Source organism: Anser brachyrhynchus (assembly GCF_964034855.1).
Source record: "Anser brachyrhynchus genome assembly, chromosome: 16".
NCBI classification, from domain to species: domain Eukaryota; kingdom Metazoa; phylum Chordata; class Aves; order Anseriformes; family Anatidae; genus Anser; species Anser brachyrhynchus.
This window is the reverse complement of record NC_137734.1, coordinates 15,292,052-15,314,535: the sequence shown is the minus strand read 5'-3', so window position 1 is coordinate 15,314,535 and position 22,484 is coordinate 15,292,052. Positions and strand designations below refer to the sequence as shown.

The window sequence follows — 22,484 nt, the reverse complement described above, 5'->3', positions numbered from 1 at the left end:
CAAAGTGAAAGGTCCTCCAGTTTACGGAGGAGTGAATGGGAAGAAGACTGCACTGTGTCTATGTAACTGAACAATTACACTGGAGGCAGCGCCTTCAAAACTAATGATAGGAAACACTTTTTCACAATGTAATTAGACCATGAAACCCACGATCGCCCTAAGACTTCAACAAGGTTTGCAACGAACTGGTTACTTCAGAGAGCCTGCTCTGCTGACATGTGGGCAGCACCAGGGCGTGTTTGGGTGAAGCCTGTTTTCCCAGAAAACACCCTGGGAGAGGCCTAAACCCTACATCCTGTGCTGTGTGCGGCGAGGCACCCTGCTCCCAGTGATGCTCAAGCTACGGCCTCTGACCCAAGGGGGGCTCTGGGGCCATGCACTGACCAACGGAGTTTCGAGCAAATAAACTGAAAACTAAACTCGCCCCCTGCACAAGGGGCTGGACCTGCTACTGCCTACAGAGCTGCACGGCCAAAAAAGCAGACGGAGCCTTGAGGCACAGGGTGACGGGTTTGCTGCTGCCACTGGCACAGAACGAATGGCAGCTCCACCGGGGAGCCGCACCCCGCAGGAGCAGCACGCGTTCCTGTGATGCGCCCGAGGTCGGCCCCGCTGCGAGCGCTGCTGGCTCCCAGGGCACCTGCGGGGTGTGGAGGAGACCCAGAAAGGCCCACAAGCTAGTGGGGAGCTGGAGAGGAAAGAAAGGCAAGGGAGATGAGTGGGATTCGGCCTTAGCCACTGCTTTTTGCAGCCATTGGCCCAACTTGACCATCTGGCAGCTCTCAAAACGTCCAGCTAGGGCCCTGCCCGCAGCACAAATCGCAGTCGGCTGTCCCCAGCAGGGCGGCCAGGTACTGCCTCCCCTCCCCGGCTGAGCCCCGTGGTGCAGGGACAAGAAGCTTTAGCCTGCACGGACCAGGACAGGCTAACACAAGGTAACTGCACTTCTCTGAGCACATGATGAGTCTGTAAAATCCAAGCTGATCTGTTATTTCCTGTGGTACCACAGTAGCCCCAGGAGCTCAGGAACAGAAGACTCCTCACAACCCACACAGTGAAAAACAGTTTGCAAAGGAAAATATTTTTCCATGTGCTGGCCTAAAAACACATGCAAAGAGCTTCCTGAAGAGCCTCTCCTTTTATAACAAGTTAAAATCCAGGCAATGCACATGCGGGAGCATACCTTCTGGAACAGACTCGAACGCCTTCCTGCCAAAAAATGTCTTAAAAATGCAGCAAACAATGTGGATTCAGAACCCAGCCACGGGACACATATTTTAGCACAGCAGAAGCTGTTGTCTCAATATTTCTGTGCTCTACCACTGCGCCTCACAGACCTCAACCTGGCCCGAAGCCCTTGGTGCAGGCAGGCTCCAGCCTGCAGGGTAGGAGCCTCCCAGGCCTTGAGCTGGTGCTGTGCTCCTGGTTTGGATCTAAACAAGCAGTTCCATCCACAACAGTGCCTTAGCCCATCCTCCCCCTTCCTTACACCACCAGCATGTTCCTCTGCATCCTGGTAATGCTGCTCCATCACCATTCCCTACATGTGAACTGCCAGGCTTCATCAGCCCAAAGGCCCACGTGAGTCTGCAGCCTGCATCAACTGCCAGGAAAAAGAGAAACAGACACAGGATGCACGAAAAATGAGTATTCCCCTGCTAAGATCTCCTGCTAACAGCATGTGGGAGATACCCTGCGGCAGCGGTGCACCTGGACCATTAACCATTAACTGACAGACCTCCCTTCTTTGAATTTGTCCCATTTCTTCTTAAAACCTGTTTGCATGACACCCTGCTTTGCAGACTCGTATAACTTCATTTTGTGCTTCCAGACAGAGCACTCCTAAACCTGTTGCCCGACAACAAAGCTGGGTGGCTTCCAATCCTTCTGCTGTGACAAACAATGAGAAATTTTCTTCCCCCTGGGGACCCCAGTGCCAGGGCACGTGGAAAGGGCGCAGGCACGACCACGGCTGAGCATTGTTTTGCTCTCTGCCCCTTTTCTAAAAGCTCCCCATTTTCTGTTGGGTTTCTGGCTGCTTCCCAGCACAGTTTTCTGAAATCCATATACAGGCTGCAAAATGTCTTTTCCCACTTGAAAGAGCCTCCCCCCGCACGTGCAGTTAAGGACATCTCCCCCATATACAACACTTTGCTTTTGCTGACCCAATTTCCTCTGCTGCTTGGTCATTTAGTTACCCTTTTGAGGTCCCTCTGCACCTTTAGTCTTTACAGCCCTGCATAATTCTGTACCAACACCAAGCTGTCAGCTCGTTATTTTCCTCCTTATACAGACTCAGACCAAAGCCCAGCATACATTCCTGAAGGATCAGCAGACAATCCTTCCTGTGAAAGCAGATCATTTATTTCTTCTTGTTATTCCTCTGATTTTCAATGGGTTAGTGATCCATGAAAGGATCTTGCACCACCTTCATACTTCATTTACTCACAGAAAATTATACTGGAAGATGAAGATTGCAGAGGTGAGCGTGGGAAACTTAAAAATATTTTTTGGGTGCTTGTCAGATGATAAATGTCTGCTCACCCTAGTGTTTGCTTACAAGCCTCTGCACTGAAGGATATAGTGGGGTAATCACTGCTTTAACTCAATTTTTCACTGGAAGACATACATGTCTACATATATACTATTAAAGTCTATTTGAAGATAGTATATTTAATTTCCGTTTGGATTTCTCTGTAAAATAGATGCATACAGATGCAGTAGCAGGAAAGTATCTCACAGCTATTAATGAACTCCTTGAAACAACCCTGCAACTTCAGCGAACTGCATCACACCCACACGACACAAGGAAGGCAGAAAGGCCCGGTGGAGCAGCTGTAGGTACCCTGAGGAAAAACCTGGCCCTTTCAGCCAGCAGCAGATAGCACCCGGCACATTCCTGCAGGATCGCACTTACTTCAGCTGCAGCTCCCCTGGACTCTTGGAGTCAGACTCCAGAAAAAATCCTCGTCGCTATTAGTCACTTGTGAAACAGCTGGTTCGAGGGACTCACCAGCCCTCTCTCCCTGCTGCTCTGTGCCTCCCCTTGCTGCACCTTGCACCCTTTGCAGCAAGCTGGCAGGAGCCCTACAGGCAAGCTCAGTTATTCCAAAGCCCCGTTTCGTTCCCAGAGTGGGTCTTTCCTGCGCAATGAAGTGGGCAGGGTCCCGTGAAGGGAGCAGCATGTAGCCTGTCATCAGATACCCAACTAAGCCACAAACGCATTTCTGACTTTCAAGTGCTTCTTTCTGGAAACTTAATAAAAGCTCTCCTGGTGTTCTTTTGAACACAATGTCATATATATATATATACATATACGTATATATATATAAGTAAAAACTATATCTTCCTAAACCCAACTCCAGCACACACAACACAGACAGGGAATCACACAGTAGAACTGCTCAGCCCACAGGCTCAGCCCACACAGGCTGAGCACACCCTGCGCAGAGCAAATCAGGGAGCTGTCCCACAAAGATATCAAAATCCCTCTAATACAAGCAAGATGACTTTTCAAAGACTCAGAATAGGCTGAGCTCTTCAGGGCCTGAAAAGGAGAGGAAAAAGACATGTTCCTACAATATATGTATTCCTCCATGTGATTTCTGGTCTCTGCACTTAATCCCGCAGGAGACAGGCTAGATAGAGAGCAAAGGACAGAAGCTCACAGCAGGGGCTGTGACCAAGGAGCCTCCTCAGCCACTTGCTACACCTGCAGGTGCCACTGAGCAGCAGTGACTCAGGGCAATCACCGCAGGAGCGCAGCTGCGATTTCCACGTTTCATGCACCTGCATGCTGGAGTGAGCCAGGGCTCAACGACGCAGGAAGCTGGACTCCAGCTCTCCACGATGAAAGACACCAAGGCTATGAGATAAACTGCTGCCTGACAGGAATTCACAGGCTTGACTCAAGTTTCCTAGAAACAATATAAAAACTTGAATAGACTTTTGTCCAGGAATATTTTAGGCCAGAAAAAGTACTATCTGTCCTCCTTCAGCCAGCAGTAAAAACTGGAGTAATGCTAATGCTTTTATAAAAAAAAAAATGCTATTTGGGCCCTGGACCACAAGACCAATGGGCCTGGCCAGCCCAGGAAACATGGACAAGGGGAAGCCAGTACTCGAAAGAGAAAGGCGGAGCTCTTTGCCAGATGTTGATGTCCTCCCTGAAGATCCTCAGGTTGGGTGGTGGCTTTCAAAGTCCATAGCTACAATTGAAGACAGGTTCTTTTCACAGCGCTGGCTCACACAGCTTTTAACACTGTCATGTACTATACAAAATTCTGCGGCTTGCACAGACTGGTTGAATTACTGCCCCAGGTCTGCATCCAAGTTAAGGTCCCTTTTTCTCAAATCACCTGTCAGTGAAAGGGTTCCCACCTACCACCACACTGCTACTGGGGCCCCGTGCACTGCCAGCTGCCACCCACACTGCTCCCAACCCATGCTCTGGCCAAACCCCTCACACTGGGCACCTGCAGTGAAGTTTCCTGGATGTAAGTCTATGCGCTTAAAGAAATGGTCTGATTTTCAGCAGAGCTCAGCAACCCAGCCTGTCTGAGGTTAATGCAGTACCCTCTCTTGGCTCCCTGCATACTGTGCCCCCTTTTACCTTCCTCTTCCATGTTTTGTTTCCTCTTTTTCCTGGATTTTGAGTTCTTCTTGTTTTTCAGATCCACAAGCTCCTTGATGCGCTGGGCAACTGAAAATTCAAAGCACCATTAAGTGAGCATCGAAGGGGACCAAATGCTCCCTGTCCTCCTCCCCTCCAGTGTGGTGGAAAGAGCTTCTGGATTAATAACGTGGAATGATAAAACACCAAAGCCCAGCATTGCACACAGACAGGAATGAAACCAGCCAGCCTAGCTCCAGCAAGGGAAGGTCTACTTGAGGTCCTGTACCACAGCCAGCTCCAAACACAACGTGTGAGGGGCCCAGGACATCATTCAACTTCTCTGAATAGCTGAATAGTTAAGGAGGGGCTCCAGGCAGCAAACTTAGGCCTAAATAAACTTATTGCCCAAATACCAGCAGAAGGAATAACCCACTCAAATAGTTCAGATTACTCCTCCTTGCTGCCTGGATCCTGGTGCCAGCAGGGTGACATTACAATCCTGGGACAAGTGTAGCTGGAGGGAAAGGATTTGGGGGACAATCCTCATGAAAACCCTAACCAATACTGCACATCCAGTGAGACCAGAAGGCAAGGGTTTGCATTGCACCACTGCTGCCCCCACGACCCAGATGTGCATGTTCTCTTTAATAGCTTTATCGATGATCTGGATGAGGGGACCGAGCGCATCCTCAGTAAGTTTGCAGACGACACCAAGTTAGGTGCGTGTGTCGATGTGCTCAAGGGAAGGAAGGCTCTGCAGGAGGATCTGGATAGGCTGGACCGATGGGCTGAGGCCAACTGCATGAAGTTCAACAAGGCCAAGTGCTGGGTCCTGCGCCTGGGGCACAACAACCCCAAGCAGCGCTACAGGCTGGGAGATGAGTGGTTGGAAAGCTGCCTGGCAGAGAAGGACCTGGGAGTATTGGTTGATAGTCAGCTGAATATGAGCCAGCAATGTGCTCAGGTGGCCAAGAAGGCCAACGGCATCCTGGCTTGTATAAGAAGCAGTGTGGCCAGCAGGTCTAGGGAAGTGATTGTCCCCCTGTACTCGGCTCTGGTGAGGCCGCACCTCGAGTACTGTGTTCAGTTTTGGGCCCCTCGCTACAAGAAGGACATGGAGGTGCTCGAGAGAGTCCAGAGAAGGGCAACGAAGCTGGTGAGGGGTCTGGAGAACAAGTCTTAGGAGGAGCGGCTGAGGGAGCTGGGGTTGTTCAGCCTGGAGAAGAGGAGGCTCAGGGGCGACCTTATCGCTCCCTACAGGTACCTTAAAGGAGGCAGTAGCGAGGTGGGGGTTGGTCTGTTCTCCCACGTGCCTGGTGACAGGACGAGGGGGAATGGGCTAAAGTTGCACCAGGGGAGGTTTAGGTTGGATATTAGGAAGAGCTTCTTTACTGAAAGGGTTGTTAGGCATTGGAATGGGCTGCCCAGGGAAGTGGTTGAGTCACCATCCCTGGAGGTCTTTAAAAGACATTTAGGTGTAGAGCTTAGTGATATGGTTTAGTGGAGGACTTGTTAGTGTTAGGTCAGAGGTTGGACTAGGTGATCTTGGAGGTCTCTTCCAACCTAAACGATTCTGTGATTCTGTGATAATTTCTGCACCTACTCTGAGGATTTGTGGGAGGCTTCAACTTCTGTTTGAAGCCTCAGGGGCACATAGGCATTCTGGTTTCTTGCTTGAGACTGGACAAGCCACAACAAGCACTGCTAAAATAGTCACAAATCAGCCAATAAATACCCTCCAGGTAGGAACTTGGCTTTTCTCTTTTTTTTTTTTTTTTTTTGAACAGAATAGTATAACAATTTAAAATTGGAGCAATAACTGGATATATGGGTTAGGTAGGAACACCTGCCTTTCCAGGTAATGCTGGGCTGGTACCCAAGATTTCTAAAAGGCAGATAAATGGCATCTATTCATAAGCAAGCCATTATTCTTCAGGGTCCCTGACTACTTGCCATGCTGAGGCCCATTTATAACATTAACAATGGCTCCCTAAAATGGTCTGTACTAACATAAAACTTTTTTTTTCCTTCTTCAAAGAACTTCAAAGATGTCAATCACATCTTCAGAAACCCAAGTTAACTCTGCCCATGGCAGGGGCTGAAGTGGCTCTTTTCAGCGCTGATATTGCCATGATGCTCATTAAGATGAGCACAGTCTAGGGCTGGCATCTTTTTGCCAGGCACAAGTGAGAATTGTAGGGGGAAGATGAGCTGGTGGCTGCTTCATCCTGCTAAGGAAGGATGGACTCGTGCAGTGCATGGTGCTGTCAGGGACGAAACCACAGCGCTGGCTGGTGACTACCTGTTTGTTGTTTATTATTTAAATAAGCCCCTGAATAAATGGCAAAACCCGCCAGAGTGCTGCTGGGGACGGAATGTTTTGCATGAAGCACTTACTGTTTTCATCGCTGTCAAGGTGGCGATAGATATAACCTTCCAGGTAAGACTGGAATTTGGGTGATGGGGAGAAAAAGGCCAGACTGATGGCCATCAGTTCCCAGCCCCATGCCAGGCTTCGGTAGCATGTATTATCTGTTGTCTGACGGATCAGTTGTATGTAGAGCTCATCCCGTAAACCTTGCATGCTCCAGCACTTGGTGACCGTGACCAAAGCCACGTGATTGCGGTCCATGCGTGTCTGGCGATCTCCCATGTAGCTCTGCACCAGTTTGAACATCTCACATGCCTCTTTTTTGATGGCACGGTTGCTAGTGATGAGCATCGGTTTTTTGATAGAGCTGCCATTCCATGACAGCATGTTGGAGATGGAGATCCTTCGGCGGAAGATGCCCTGAGTGTGCATGTTCAGGTTTTTAGAAGCCCAGTCTGCCATGCTGCTCTGGGAGATGGGCTTCCGTAGAGTATTGTAAGGGAAATGATATCCTGTGCAGCCACCGGGCTGGCTGCTGCTCTCCTGCTTGGGGTCCACCTCTATTGTCCCAGGCTGCAAAGGAGAACAGATGTGTTAAAAGCAGCTTAGCTGACTCCTTATCCTGACAGGAAAATTAATAACAGTGAGACATGAGGCTACCAGCAACTGCAAAACAGTGAATCTGTACAAAACAAGGGGTTTTGCAGAGTATGTTGCTGACAACTGCAGTTCTGCAAGAGCCTGGCTGGCACAGTCACACACTTGACACTGTCCCCAAGGGAACCTCTGGGACGTGGGATAACAGGGCTGATTGTCCAAGTTGTTCCAGGGCACCTGGAGACAGCCCAGGCAGGAGCTGGGCTGACTCCTGAAGGAGCCACGCAGCAATGTGGCCACACCAAGGCGCCAAGTGTCTCCCTGCTCACCTCCCGGTTTCCCTGGAGCCAGGGGAGCCCAAGAGGAGGGTGGGGAACACCAGGAGGTGGCAGAGACGAGGCAGCCAGGCACTCCTACCTTCTTGCCTCCACCCTTCGTGGCTGCTACAGTCCCATAGCTGCTTCCTGCCTTTAATGTTTTTCCAAATTCTAGTAAGAAAAGACAAAACGAAATCATTGTGGCTAACTGCCGTCAGGAGCTTCTGAGCTTTGGCAGCCTGTGCCTGCAGAGCCTCCGTATCCAGGCATTCAAAACGTACATGTCAGGTCCACCAGGACCTTCCTAATGGAAATACTGGCCAGGCACACAAACTGGGTAGGAAAAGCTAAGACAGATGCACTGCGGAGCACGAGCACAGCTACTTTGATGGCAAGACTGATGTCCAGGTAGGATAATCCTACAAACCAAAGAGGTATTTTGGGAGGAAAGAATGACAATTCTTTTCAGGCAACAAGTCTGACGTAGTCACAACCCTGGGACGAACACCCTCACATCCACTGCTGCATCGAGCTCTGCAAAAGCAACTGCTGAGGCTACCACTGAGATCTGAAGGCCTGATGGGGATTCATGGGTCTGGGTGTCCCAGGACACTGGGCAAGGACCAGGTGTACCCGACTACACCTACAGCAACAGCTGGATGGGTGCCCAGGGGCTGCCATCTACACCGTGCTCAATTACAAGCTCAAATCACACAATTTCAGGTGTGTTTGAGTTTGTGAAGTGAGAGAGTTGGGATACCCGCATAAGCCAGCTTCTCCCACCACTGGGGCTGGCTCTTACTGTATCCTACAGAAGCAGCACGACCTCCTGATGAACATGCCCAGCCCCGCAGCGTCCCCGGGGAAGATCCAGGCTGCGGATATAGACCTGGCACTCCTGCAAGTGCCACTGCACAGGACTCAGGGACACCTCTGCAACGGATCCCTACAATGTTTTCCTATCCAAGAGAGGCACAACTTCTCCAAATTAAATTAGAATTGTTCAAAAGTACTGTTTTTGTTTTTCTCTTCCTCAGAGGAGCACAGACAGCTGCTCCCCACACACACTCTCTACCAACCAACCTTATCTGCTCCAGGTACAAGCCCACTGATCACAAGGCTACAGACACCAGCAGCAGGGACAAAGGCCTTCTTTCCTCCCAGACTCCGTGGGCAGTTTTTACATGCAGCACTTGTCCGTTCTTCTTCCCCAGCCATCTCTAAGGATAACTAGATAATTAGAGCTTTGGTATCACTGATCCCAAGAAAATTATGGGTAATAACTACTTGTGAGGAAAAGACACTCATTTTGCTTGCCTCAAATTCTCTATTTTGGATGGAAGTGGCAGCCTGGGACATGTACTGAACTCCAGCACCCTACAAGTTGTTATAAGAAACAGACTTTTTTGTTAGACTTGAAAATCCCACATACGGCAACTAAGTGCTGAACAGCCCACATTTCACTCTGTGTTCTCCAAGGAGATCTCAGCAAGAAGGAAAAAGCCAAACAAGATAATCTTGACGTTTTTGGTTTCTAAAGGAAAACAAAAATCCTGTAAGCTTTTTTCACGGCAAACCAAAACGAAATAGAACATATGTTTTCCTGTCATTGAAGATCACCTTTAACTTGCATGCCACTCTGGATTCCAGACCTGGCCCACAGTCAACCCCAAAATACACGTTACTTCTTAAACTTTCAGAGCAAGTCAGTGTTCTCCTTTTTGGTAAGGAGGAACTGCTGAACTCATGACAGAGGCTTGTGTGGTCCAACCCTTCCCTATCTTACACCAGACATGTACCTACATGTGGATGACAGTATCAGCACACATCACACTCCATCTCTTACTGCCAGCCTGTGGCACCATCACTTCTGCTTTTCTGCTTCATTCTGCTTCTTTTTTATCCCTTGAGTTACCCCTCCATCTCCTCGCCATCTCCGAAGCCACTCAGTGTGCTGTCTAAAAGTCACTGCCTGCAGTTCTCCCTGCCATCTGCATCCTCAGTCCACCTTCCGTGCCCAGGGCTGCTTTTCCTCCTACCACTCTATTTACTCCTTCAGCATGTCGTTTCTGAGGACCCACCTCCTCATGCTCTCCAGAGGTTCAAGCAGGCTCGTGCTTCTCTCCTCTTCACTCTCTAGAGTTTATCTCTAAAATCTGCTCACTCAGCTACTCAGCTATTACAGTTGTGCTGACAACACACATCCACCTCTGCTCAGCCTGTCCTAAAACTTCTGCCCACCTTCCTGAGATAATTAATTTCCTCTTCTCCCAATTCTCATCCCCACCACAAAGGTCCAGTGTAGGATATTGCTAGTGACTCAATCTCGGTGCTGCCATTTTCAAGGTAGGCAGCAAATGTATCTCAGAGCATTTCTGAATACAGATTGTTTAGGGACTCATCTTTACCACATCATCCATCTCCTCACATCTTCCACTTTATTCTCCTTCTTTGTCCTACCCACATATGAAGTATTCTTCATTTTCAAGGTTATTTACAGTCTATGCCCAACCCATCTCTTGTGCATAATCAAGACATCAAGTCTCAGCTCTGCCCTGTCCCTGTGATGAGGTGTAACACATCCTGAAGACGGGATAGCAGCCTTCCAGCAAGTCTAAAGAGGCTGTGAAATGAAACCACTGAACTACTATCTGTAACACAAGTCATGTGTAAGCTCAAAGTACCCTGTGCCTGAGAAACGGAAAACGGAGGAAAAGTGACTTCAGTTTTAAAAAGGTTTTCAGGTGAAACCCAGGCACTACCAACCAGAAATGATAATAAAGAGAATGCACACTGAAATCTGATACAGCAGGGACGTGTCAGCCTGGCTTTTAGAGAACAGTTACACCTCACACATCTACTGGAGCAATTCAGAATGGTCAGGGAGCTTTGCTAAGTTTCTTCATGAAAGGTCAGGGACTGATAAATAGGAGAAAAGTGAGAACAAAGGGTTGAAATAACTAGTCACTTCCCATGCTGGATTGTTGTTATCAGCTGCATCCTACAGAAGAGATGCGGAGACCTGGGCTGTGCAGCAGTGGTGAAATAACTGGAAAAGTAAGCAAAAAGACAAAACCTGCACGAGGTATAATATTATTTATTATAAGCTAAATCTGAACTAAAACCATACAGCATGAAGTTCCTCCAAATCCAAACAGGAGAAAAGATGGCAAACTAAATCCTGCACAAGTGCAGGATTTAGTAGAGAAAGGTAAGGTAGAAGTAAGAGTAAGGTAGGGAAAAAACGGATTCATTGTGCTTTCACGCTTACTAAAATAGGTATTTTCACCAAGAATATGCTGGGGTCATCATCAACAGCTTTCTGAATATTTCAATTCAATGCTCAGTGGGGATCAGAAGGGAGAACAGAATATAAGGTACTATTAGAATAACGGCAGCGAACAAGAGAAGATGCTGCCATGTTACCATACAAATCCTGACACCTGTATCCTGTTCCCCACTGGTTCCGAACATCCCAGCTCAAAGAGGACATGGGAGGGCTACCAAAGGATAAACAAGCACCACTAAAATGACCAGACAGCAGATTTACAATGACCACATGAATGCCTTTTAACAGCAGGTGTAACTCTACCACAACTCTCTGCCATGAGGTGCTGTGGGGACTCAAAGTGAGGAGGCTCCAAAAGGCAGCCAGACCAAGCCATGGCAGAAAAGCTCACCAGGGATTACTAAACCCACACAGTTTCAGATGCAAGCTCTGGCTTGGCTCTGTGCTGTGGCATGCTGGCAGGACACGCCAGGAGAAGCAGAGCTGCCACCTCGCTATGCTTTTTTCCCCCTCATTTTTTTCTGACCACCCTGGGCATGTTGGACACCTGACCTGACCCATCTGCATCCTTCTGAGCTCTTATGTCCTGGCATCCATCTTCACACTCTTAGAGAAAGGGTATTTTGCTCTGTTTGGACAGAGCTTAAGCACAAGACAAATAACTTGCCACAATACACAGCAGTGCTGAGGGCTTGCTGGACAGGCATACAATGCCCTCGCCCATCCTCATGCTCCTCTCACACCACTGGGGTCTCCACCTATGGAGCTCTGAAGTTCCGTAAGCCATTGCTGTTCTGCAGGCACACCATTCTGCGCACAGCACATCCGCTAAATCCACCCATGAGAGGCCCAGGCTCAGCATCACACAGTCCAGCGCAGACACATGAATTAACCCGATGCAAGTTGGGAGGTACCTGGGAAGAACGACGCATAGCACCTGATGAAGACAAACTCGTCTGGCTGGTCACGTTCTTTTCTAAAGAATCTATTTTCTCAAAAGTCCTCTTCTGCCTCACTGTGTCCTGCGGAGCAGCCACGTCATTGGGAAAGCTGCCCCTGCTCTCCATGCCCTGTCTGTACAGAGACCTATTACTAGCCGAGATGTCATCCCTTGAGCTCCGGTTGATGCATTTTTTCAAGTGGTCTGAATGGAACCTGACTTTGCTGCTCTCTGCTGGGATGCCACCCTCCAGACTTTCAGCATCAAGGCTGGCTTTGCTTCCCCGGCAAGCTGCTGACCTGCCCACCACAGCACGCATCTCAGCAATCAGCTTATCATTCAAAGCCGTGAGCTCACTGCTGCTGCCCACAGAGCCAGGTCTTCCCTGACCTGTCCCATGCCTCCTTCCTTTCCTTTTTCTCAAACTTGGAGAAGGGCCAGTCGAGTAACCAGAGTCCTGATGGCTTATACCAGTTTGGTACTCTTGAGTTTGCAAGCTGCTCTGTCGACTGTGGTGGGCTTCTATGCTCTTGAGGACATTGGCTTCCAAGATCCTCCAAGACTGCTTGAAGCTGTCCTTTGAAGCAAGCTGACCAGGCAGTTTAGTAGAAGCATCAGCTGTTGCAGCAGCAGAGTGGGAGAGTTTGGAAGACTGATCAATGTTGACCATGTGTTTTATGTATTCTCTGCCAGCCGGGCTGTATTCAGTGGAAGAAGGATTTCTTGCATGCTTCTTTGCACCTTGCTGCTGTTGTACACTTGGATGCTGTAATAGTTTGGTTGGTTGCAGCTGCTTCTTTAAGCTATTGCTCGGTGACCTTGGCGGCGACATCCCACTCATACTCATGCTTTCAGTGTCCATATCTACTGGTGGCTCATCGTAAATGGGAGACTCTAAAGATGGCTCATCATATATAGGTGCAGGGGAGGCATACTTGGGGGATGCAGGCTGGGGAGTTCCTGTCTGGCTCCTTGGAGGTGTTGGAGAAGTTGGACCATTCATCAGCACAAGGCAAAACCCACCATTCTCTGTCTTTTTGATCTGCATAGACTGCTTGGCTTCTCCTGCAGGCATTTGCTTTGCGGCTCCAGGGCTCTGGGACATAGACTGAGGCTGAGCATATATGGCTGGTTTTGGAAGAGATTTTTGGCTGTTGGCCTCTGGAGCACTCTGCAACTGAAGGGAACTGCTTGAAGAGCCTTGTGTCTGCTTTAAACTGTTCACTTTGACCAACATGGCTGCTTTCGTTCCTGGCACAGGCTGCCAGTGGGTAGGAGTGTCCCTAAAGGAAAAAAAGACACAAATATAGAGTTATTTAAGAATTATGCTAACTTATCCCTATGTCTATGTTAACTTAATCCCCTATGTCTGCCCAAATACCAGACTGTTAGTCTCAAAGCACCTGGAGATTCTGCTCCTCATTGTTTTTTTCGTGGAGATCCCCCTTCCTGAAACAGAAACACATCGTTGCTATGCACATGAGAACTTTGAGTTACCAACAGCAGAACAACCATATGAAATAAGTTCGTCCTACTACGAGCTGTCTGGTGTCAGCAGCACCAAGACAGGACACAACCTCCTCTTCCCAAGTCTCATCAGACGGCACGACCAGCTGAAGACCAGCAAGCTGTTCTGAACTACTCAAGTAGTGAGCTGAAAAATAATCCCAAGCGTCTGTCTTTGGACTGTCAAATTACAACAGCAGTCCTTCCAGAGGAGAGATTTTCTAAATCTATGTTACAGCAAAACCTATGAGGTATGCAGGAGGTACAAAGGGCTGGATGTCCTCAGCTCCTGGGATGTGGTAGATCTGTACAGAGCATGCTTTCAGTCCGGTACAGATGCCCTCCAATCTGGTTCCCTTGGCCAAACTTATTGGCTCCACTCAGCTCTCACGGCTTTGAAATCCTTTTCTGCTAGGGGTATTCCCTGCCTCGTGACGGTGCTCAGCATCCACCACAACCCAGCATACTCACTGCAACCTCCCAGTCCCACAGGCGCATTCTGCAGCATAATAACGACCCCCCCAGGCAGCATCTACACTCAGTCTTCATTTGTGGGCTCTGAGGAAAAGGGAAAGAAAAGGCTGTTGAACCAGCCTGAGATTTCAGGTCTTTAAAAGCCACCACTGTCCCCAGGAAAAGTCCCCTTGAATCTGGCCCGGTTTCTTGCACTCTCTATCCACTACCATCTTGCACTTGCATCCACTATCAGGCACCACCAGGTAAGACGCAAGGGTGCACTGCGTGTCCCTGGCTGTAACAGAAGGTGCTCCCATGACATCTTCAAAGCCATTTTTTCCTATTTGAGCCTTGCCACTTGCTCCCACCCCTGTGGCCTCCGTGCAGGTGGAGAGACCCGCCACCCCTGCATGTCCAGGGCTGCCTCTCGGCCACTCGGAGATGCCAGTGCCCGCCTGCGCCATCCTCCTCAAGCCCCGTGGGGCTTATCATGACATCCCTACCCTCTGCTGCTCTGCACCTGCCCTCCAGAGACCTTCCTCTGCTGGGTCCCGGCCCTCACTCAGCACAGTTTCTCAGACATGCAGGGACCAGGCAGGGTAACAGTAGGAGGGGGCCAGCATTCACGGGGGTGGCTTTCGTGGGTCCCTGCAGCCTAACATGCATCCCTGCCTGGGGACTGCATGCACCAGACCTCGCCTGAGCACTTTCATCCTGCACATGGCCAAGCACGGGCGCTGCTGAAAACCCAGCTGTTCCTAGAAGAGCTCCTGAACCAACCTGAAGAACCAGAGCAGCAACATTTGGTATGCTTTTAAATGAGCGTTTTTGACACCCACCCCTCTGCTTGGCTGCACCAGCAGCTGGTTTCACGGCAGGGAGGTGAGACTGGCAAGGAGCCACGTTAAGGACAAGCACAACAGATCTGTTCCTTGGCTGGAGGGCTGCCATGGAGCAGCCACGGGGACGATTTTAGCTCAACACCACAGGCAAAGAGCAAACCTGTAGGGCTGAGATGTTCACCAGGAGGTTGGTAAGTGATCGATGTGACTCAGCTGTCTGCTCTCTGCCAGCCCAAAGCAGCATTCATGTCTGGATCAGCACCACCCCTCTGCGGGGTCCCGCTTGCTCTCCCCAGGACGGTGGCAAGGAGCCCTGACCACCACGGATGGTCTCCTTGGGTGCTGCAGGGCTGCGACGCCGTTTGAAGGGCCCTGCTCTGTCACATTTCTCCGCAACATGTGTGAAAAAGATCGAAGCCCATGACTTGGTCCTGCAGGCCCTTGGAATAGCAACGAGGGACCTGACTGGGAAAAACGCAGGTGCTGCGCTCCCTTGGGAGGAAGGGCTCCCTGCGTGAGACCCGACCCAGATGGCAGCTCTTTGCTGCCCTGCGTCCTTCCCAGGGCCTGAGAGCAGCCATTCCACCCCTCACCTGGTCCTCCCTTCAGAGAGGAATTTGCACATAAAACTCAATTTCACAACATTCTGTGATTGCTTTGTCTGCTGTTAAACTATTTTTCACATTCGAAACAAAAGGAGATGGGTTGCCTCAGAGAGCTACACCTGGATACAATGGCCTGGAGAAGAACCCCCTGCACAGCCGCTTTCTCTGTCTTTGTCATTTCTTTGAGTGTTGAAACCTACGAAACCTCCGGAGTCGGCATAGCCCAGCATTAATCTGCCACTTCCACTTCCGCCAGCTAAAAAGGGATGACTTACCAGGCCCTTTTGTGCTACGGCTGAGCAGCGTGGCTGGGCAGGGAGGGCTGGGACGCTGCCCAGCCTCAGAGGTGGGAGGTGAGCATAGCCACTGTACTGCCGCTGCTCCCCAGCCTGCTGCGGCCACCATTTGGGCGTTAGAAGCGGATCAGATCCCCGAGCATTTGCCCGTGCTCCCCAGCAGCATCCCCAGGGTGTCCCTGCGGGAACAGCAGAGCCGTGCTGCTCCAGCCAGGCCGTGGCTACCGTGCCCAGTAGCTTTGTAAGTGAAGGTGATGGAATCATAGAATCACGGAATCACAGAATCATAAAGGTTGGAAGAGACCTTCAAGATCATCTGGTCCAACCATCACCCTGCTACCAATGATGGAGAAGTGAAGTCCCTGAACACTTACTGTATCCGAGGGTGCCGGCCTGGTCTCAAACACGGCATGCCATCTCCAGCCTCTTTGCCAGCTGGACGTCAGCGGTAAGAGGCACCACCGTGGAAAGAACAAGGCTTTTCTAAAAAGGCCGTTTCCACAATCATGAACAAGCTCTTGGTTCTGCATCCCGCTTTCCTCAACCCCATCCCTGGCTGCTTAAAAGACCAAGCAGAGGGGAACTGGGACTTCTTGACTTCACAGCATGGAGAAAGGTTCAGCCTCCTTCTGAGCAGTAAAAACCCTGACAGAAAGTGGAGCCAGCAGTGGAGAAACGTTCTAGCACAGCCTCTCAGCTGTGCTCTTAAGCCACCAGCAGGAGAGACCCAGCTGAGTCCCCTGAGACGCTTCTTTCGAGGAATGCTTTCAAGTAGCTCCAATATAAACACCACAGCCCAGCACTGGCTTTCCCAGCCCGCACCCAACTCCAGCAGCTCTCGCCAGGCTCCAGTTACTGCTTCTGGACTCCCCATTGTTTGCTCTTCCCTCTCAGCGGCCTGCAGAAAAGGCCCCCACACCTCAGCTCTGCCCTTTCCAGCAGTCATTTTCCTGGTGCTTTCATCGAGGCAAATAAACGGGGCTGTCTGTATTTCAGCAGCATGGCCGCTACCGCCTGGGGTGTCCACGCTGGACATGGGGGTGGAGACCACCACGGGCTGCAGAGGCGAGCCACCCAAATCTGGGTCTGCAGCACCCAAGAAGAGCTCTGTGGGCATGTGTGAAGCCCTGCGTGTGGGTCCTGCCCCACAGCCAGCGTCATAAATGTGGAAGGAAACAAGCCTGTATTAGTGTTTCTTGTCCAATTACGAAGAACTTAATATTGGCATTACACCAGGACCCTTACTTTGGCATTGTTTACAGGAGCTGTAAGCCCCTGAGAAGGTAGAGCAGAGTCGAGAAGAGGCTGAGGTACCTTCACAGGCTCCATTCACCTCTGTGTCACACGTCCCCTCTGACGCTCCTTCCAGCACACCCTGCTGGCATGGTAAGACCAAACCGTGCCTTTCCCCACTGCCTACAAAAGCCCCTTCTCTGTCCCAGCCCACAATGCTGAGCTGCGGCAAGGGCGGGCTATGGGGGGACGGCAGCACAACCCCATCTGCAGCCCACGCAGCAGGGACCCGTGCCTGCCCTGTCCTGGGGGAACGGGACATTCCTAGGGACAGTGCTTTTCCACCCAGAGGACTTTGAGATGCAGCGTTATTGCAAGGGGGAACCCTGGGAACCCCCTCCAAAGAAAGTGGTGCTGGGAGAACCAAAGGAGGAGAACAGAGCTGGTCCACCGGCACAGCAAGGCTGGGAAAGGCAGAGCCCACCCGCAGCCCTGAGCTGCGAAGTGCACGATCACTGCAGAGCCGCACGGGGGCAAGGCCGTCCTCGGCTGGCCCCACCACCCTGTCCCCAGCCCCAGCCCTCTCACCCGAGGTCCACAGAGCTCCAGCGCATGGCAGGGGGCTCACAGGATACTTCCAGGACACCGCCTTCAGCCCCAAGTCAGTCTCATGTTCCTCAAGGAACCCATCCAGCATTTCCAGAGCTCGAATAACGGAGACAGCTAATAAAGGCGGACTGGGAGCCGAGACACCAACCCAACCGCCCTCCTGTTGCTCCGGGATGGGGTTCCTGGGCTCACACCGACTCCCTCCAGGATCTCCCAACAAATTCAGTTTCCCAGGAGCAGCTGCTTCGCCAGCAGCACCCGTTTCCAGACATGAGGAGCCATTTTCCCACACCAGCAGCAGCAAGTGAAAGCAGCTGCCATTTCCACAGGGAGGTCAGCCTCCCAGTGCTGGCTGTGCAGCAAAGGGCCGGTCTCCAGAGAGGCTGCTCCGAGCTTGTGTGATCGAGAGAGCAGAAAAAGCAGCAGCGAGCAGCGGGGCAGCGAGGGAGAGGATGCGATCAGCACGTAGGAGGGCACGAGTGCAGCATGCTTGAGGATGTCAAGAGCAGCACCCAAATCTAGCAGTGCTGATAGAAGGCACAAGAGAGGAAGGGTGGGACACAACAGGCTGCTAAAAGAATAAGAAAAAAATCAACTGCAAAGTATTGGTGAAAAAAGGACTAAATTCCTTCCCCTGGCTCCCTGTAGCATGTGCTAGCAGGCGGCCACTCCTGGGGATCACTCTGATCTCCTCTGTCCTCTCCATCTATCGTGAGACAACGAGCATAAAGGGAAGAAAAACAAATTGTCCGTGCTGCTGATAGAGACAAAAATGAAACAGTTTCAGGTGCAGGTACCTATAAAGATGTCAAATGCTACCGACAGCACTCAAGCCTTCTGTTGATACAGCTGTAACCCTGCCGAGGGAAGAAAGGACATGCTTATGTTTGTCTTTGGAGAAAAATGCAGACAAAAGGGCTGAGAAGCTGTTGCTGTTACTAGACCAGACACCCTAGCAAGGGTATTACATCCCACCCGGGAACCCTTGCTTTGGGCTCAGCTCCTCACTCACCATTTTATGAGCTAGAAAAAGGCAATAAATCTCTCCTAGAGTGTCAGACTTGGGTAGAGCAAGTGTTCTCTGCACCAAAACCAGACATGCTAACAACTGCTCACAAATGGCTGAGAGTGTATGTGATGGATGTGTTAGGTCCCAGAAGTGGCTTAGTGACACACACACCTTCCCCAGCGCCTGCCCTTCAGCATTTTGTCACAGGCTGAAGATGCCCCGAGGTTGCTGATACAGCTTGGGATCAGGCAGGGAGGTCAGGGGACCCTTCGGGGATGCTAAGCCCACTCATCCATGACCACAGGGTGCGACTGAAGGGAACTGGGTGTTGGGAGCTACCACGGTTCAGCCCAAGGCGTCCCTCACTGTACCATCTTCTCCTGACCACGCTGGGATTACCCTCTGGCCAGATCTGAAACTCAGACAGGCTGCTCACAGGGCAGGAGGCACTGGAGGTGTCACAGGCACCAGCAAAGCTCCAGGCTTCTTCTGGTGCATCACCAGATTCTAAGTGAACGTGTAGGAACCTTACATGGGGCAGTGAGCAGGTGATAAACCTCAGCTTACAGCTCTCTAGAGCAGACATTTTCCAGAATCGCCATCCTACAAGGTTTTTTCATCTCTCCCCACCAGCACCATGCACACAGTGATGTGACCTTGATCCCAAAAGCGAGGTGTAAAAGACACCTAGCGTGCTGTATTCACCCTCTCCAAATGCTGCAGGAGGGAAACAGGAACGGAGAACTGTCAGGGGTGGCAGGAGCACCACACTTGCCTGAGCGCTACTCTAGCCCTGGGGTGAATCACTTCTCCTTAGTGTGACTCAGCAGCACTCACTGCACAGCCTCCCTGGCCATTTGCACCCTGTCCTCTGTGGCAGGATGATGCCCGGACAGGGCATGGAGGAGGCAGGGCAGCCACAGGCAGCAAGGGGCACGGACCAGGGAGGGGATGCTTTTATGCAGCTCAAGTTGGCAAAGTTTCAATATGAAAACAGTTCAATTGTTAGACTGGTTTGAGTGCAAGAAAATCTCTCAGCCAAACAAAATAGCATCCCGTTATTGTTCTTTGCTTGCAAGGTAGATGCAAGAAAGTGGCTGTGCTCTGTCCCCTGCAGCCCTCCTCCGCCCTGGCTGAGCTGCGGGGAGGGAAAGAGCTAGAGCAGCCAGGCTCACCCATGCCCTTGCAGGGCAGCTTGGCCACCCCAGCAAACCATGCCATGTGCCCACCACCAGTGTCCAACAGAGCTTTCATCGACGCAGCGAGCAGCCCTGCCCTTCCCGTCTCTTTCTGCTGAGCGCAAAGGGGTCCGTGGCAATCACCTTTTGATCTGTGTTTGTATGGCGTCCTACACAAATGAGGATGCTCAAGTGGTACTGCAGTGGTGAAAGGCGACAGCTTTACCTGGGGCAGGATGAGGACAGCACGTGGCAGTGACCACGGGCCTAGCAGCGCCTCGCCCCAGCACTGCACCCACCTGGGCTTGTGCAGCTTTCCCAGCCCCATGTGTCGGTGCCTGCCCAGGGACAGAAGCCACCCAGTAAATATAAACCAAAACTCTCTCTACCTGCCCGTGTCCAGCCTCTTCTCGGCGGCGCAGTCCCCTTTGGCCCTCTCCATTTCCTGCAGCAGGGCTACAGGGACCGGGGTGCTCCTGCTGTCGCTGCCGCTGCTGCCCCGGTGCTGCCGGCCCTGGCAGTCAGGCTGAGAGCGCTTCATGGCCTGGAGCTGTGCCAGGGGCACAATGTCGCAGCCCTGAGGCCGGTGCCACACCGTCTGCCGCGTGATGGCATTGTAGTAGTAGAAGCGGTTGTTGTTGTGATCAAAGAGCTCCCACCACTGCTTCTGGTCCGACTGGCGCACCTTCAGGTTGGGGGGCGGCTCCCAGCCGCATTCACCGGTGGCCAGGTTGACATACATCCGCTCCTGGGAGCGGGGCTCGATGATCTCCACCCAGTCCGAGCTGCGGGGGAATAAGAGCTGCGTTAGTGCAGGACAGGGGCGCGGGGGGTGTCCAGGAGCCTTGCCCCCTCCCTAACCCAGGACAAGCAGTGCAGGGACAGGGAGCATCACCCACTGATGCACTGGTAAATAAACCAAGCACTGGTGCAACCATAGGAGCCCAAGTGATAAACATTGGGTAAAAAATGTAAGTGTGTCACAGGGGCAGTCCTAAAACCCATTCACTCAGTTCCCTGCTTGCTCCCACCCTGGTACTGCCCCTGGCCCCAGGCATGGGGCTGAGAGAGCCTGGCAGGGTCAGACCAAGCCCTCCAACCCACCCTGAAGAGCTGCCCCAGGTGGTAGCGAGGCAAGCAGCATAAGCAGCGCTCGCCCCTATGTGCAACCCTTCCTCCTCCCCAGCGCCTGCCTCTGTAGGGCAGACCAGCACACTGGCTTTGTGGTGATGGACGTGCTGGGCTGCGTGGTCCTGATACACGCCGGCAGTGGTGCCATTGGGTACAACAGGGACATGTAAGGGTGGACGAGCAGGCAGCGAAGTGAAATGTCAGCGATATTAACTCCGATACCATTCACATCCTGTGAACACTCTGCTGGCTCTACAAAACCCACCCTGGCAGAACTGGCAGCTCCCCCTCGCTCCATCCTCCCCTCGGGTTTACCAAGAGCAGCCCCAGGGACCGTCCCTGTGGAGAAGAAGGGCCCCGCCAGGCTCCCCGCTCCAGCGGTGGCTGGGAAGGCCCCAGGCCTCCATCAGTGGCGGCCCCACCAGCCCCTGGCACAGGCAGGCCCGGCCCCTGTGCCGCACCATGGCAGCTGGGCGGCCAGGGATGCCGCTGCTCCGCCACTCTTCAAGGCTGCCAAATCAACAGGCACAAAGGCAGTTTAACCCCAAATAAACCCTTGGAGCAGGCCAGGAGCATGCCTGCCGGCTGGTCCCACCTGCAAATCCAGAAAACATCTGTTTCTTTGTCAGAACTAGACGTGTTCCCATTTGATTTAAGGTATACCAGCCCCTCGTGCCATGGCTCAGGGGTGGGAAGCACAGAGTGAGCCTGGTTATTTCTAACCAACCGTCACACCAACCTAGAGGCACAGAAGGAACAAAGCAGTAAGTCACTGCTCTTATCGAGGACACTGTGAACTGCAAAGGGGCGTCATCCATAAAAATGACATAAAAGAGGAAAACAATGGCAGCAGAAGAGCCTAGCAGTGCTGGGAGGAGACTTCCCAGGATACAGCAGCAAGGAAGTCCAGATAGGATAAGGAACTGGAAAAGTGGGTCTGATGGACAGCCAGAGGAGCCTGGAGGGGTACAAACGGAGCGGTGACCTCTGAGAGCACCAGAAACCCTCACACGGTGGCAGAGATCACCTGGAAAATGGGCACGACCAGAGGTGGACTAAAAGGGGACTCAGACCCACGCTTCCGGGCACTTCTGGTGGGGAGAGCTGCGGCCGGCGCTGGGAGCTGAGGCTTTGCCCCATGGCACAGCACGCTGCCCGTGTGAGGCTGGAAGAGGAAAGCAGGCACGGTGTGCCACCACACACCACAGCCACACAGGAACACTTGCTCAGGCAGAGGGGTGAGAGAAGGGAGGATGTTACCCAGTGTTTACTTGGCAGAACAAAAAACACCCCTCAAGCTGAGCGATCAAACTGTAACATTCGAGAGCACGACGGTTTTGATTTGTTTTGCCAGCAACCGGAGCAGCAAAGATCTGAGACACCGACCAGCTCTACCAGCGCTGGTGCTTCTTGGGAGAGAGGAGAGGTCAGCTATTTTATGTTAAGTGCAAGCTATTGAAAATAACGAATTCTTCTCATGGCACTTGGCC

The 22,484-nt window shown here is 51.7% G+C and overlaps 1 protein-coding gene across 1 annotated transcript in view; it reads right to left on the bottom strand.

Annotated features, from left to right (window-relative positions):
* Positions 1-22,484, bottom strand: part of LOC308178766 (rho GTPase-activating protein 39-like) — a gene marked incomplete at its 5' end in the record, with an annotated part of 53,018 nt that overhangs the window by 8,517 nt on the left and 22,017 nt on the right. Inside the window, 4 exon segments of the mRNA XM_080557823.1 lie at positions 4,613-4,702; positions 7,013-7,559; positions 12,104-13,412; positions 20,253-20,648. Of these exon segments, the coding sequence (XP_080413949.1) occupies positions 4,613-4,702; positions 7,013-7,559; positions 12,104-13,412; positions 20,253-20,648 (2,342 nt within the window).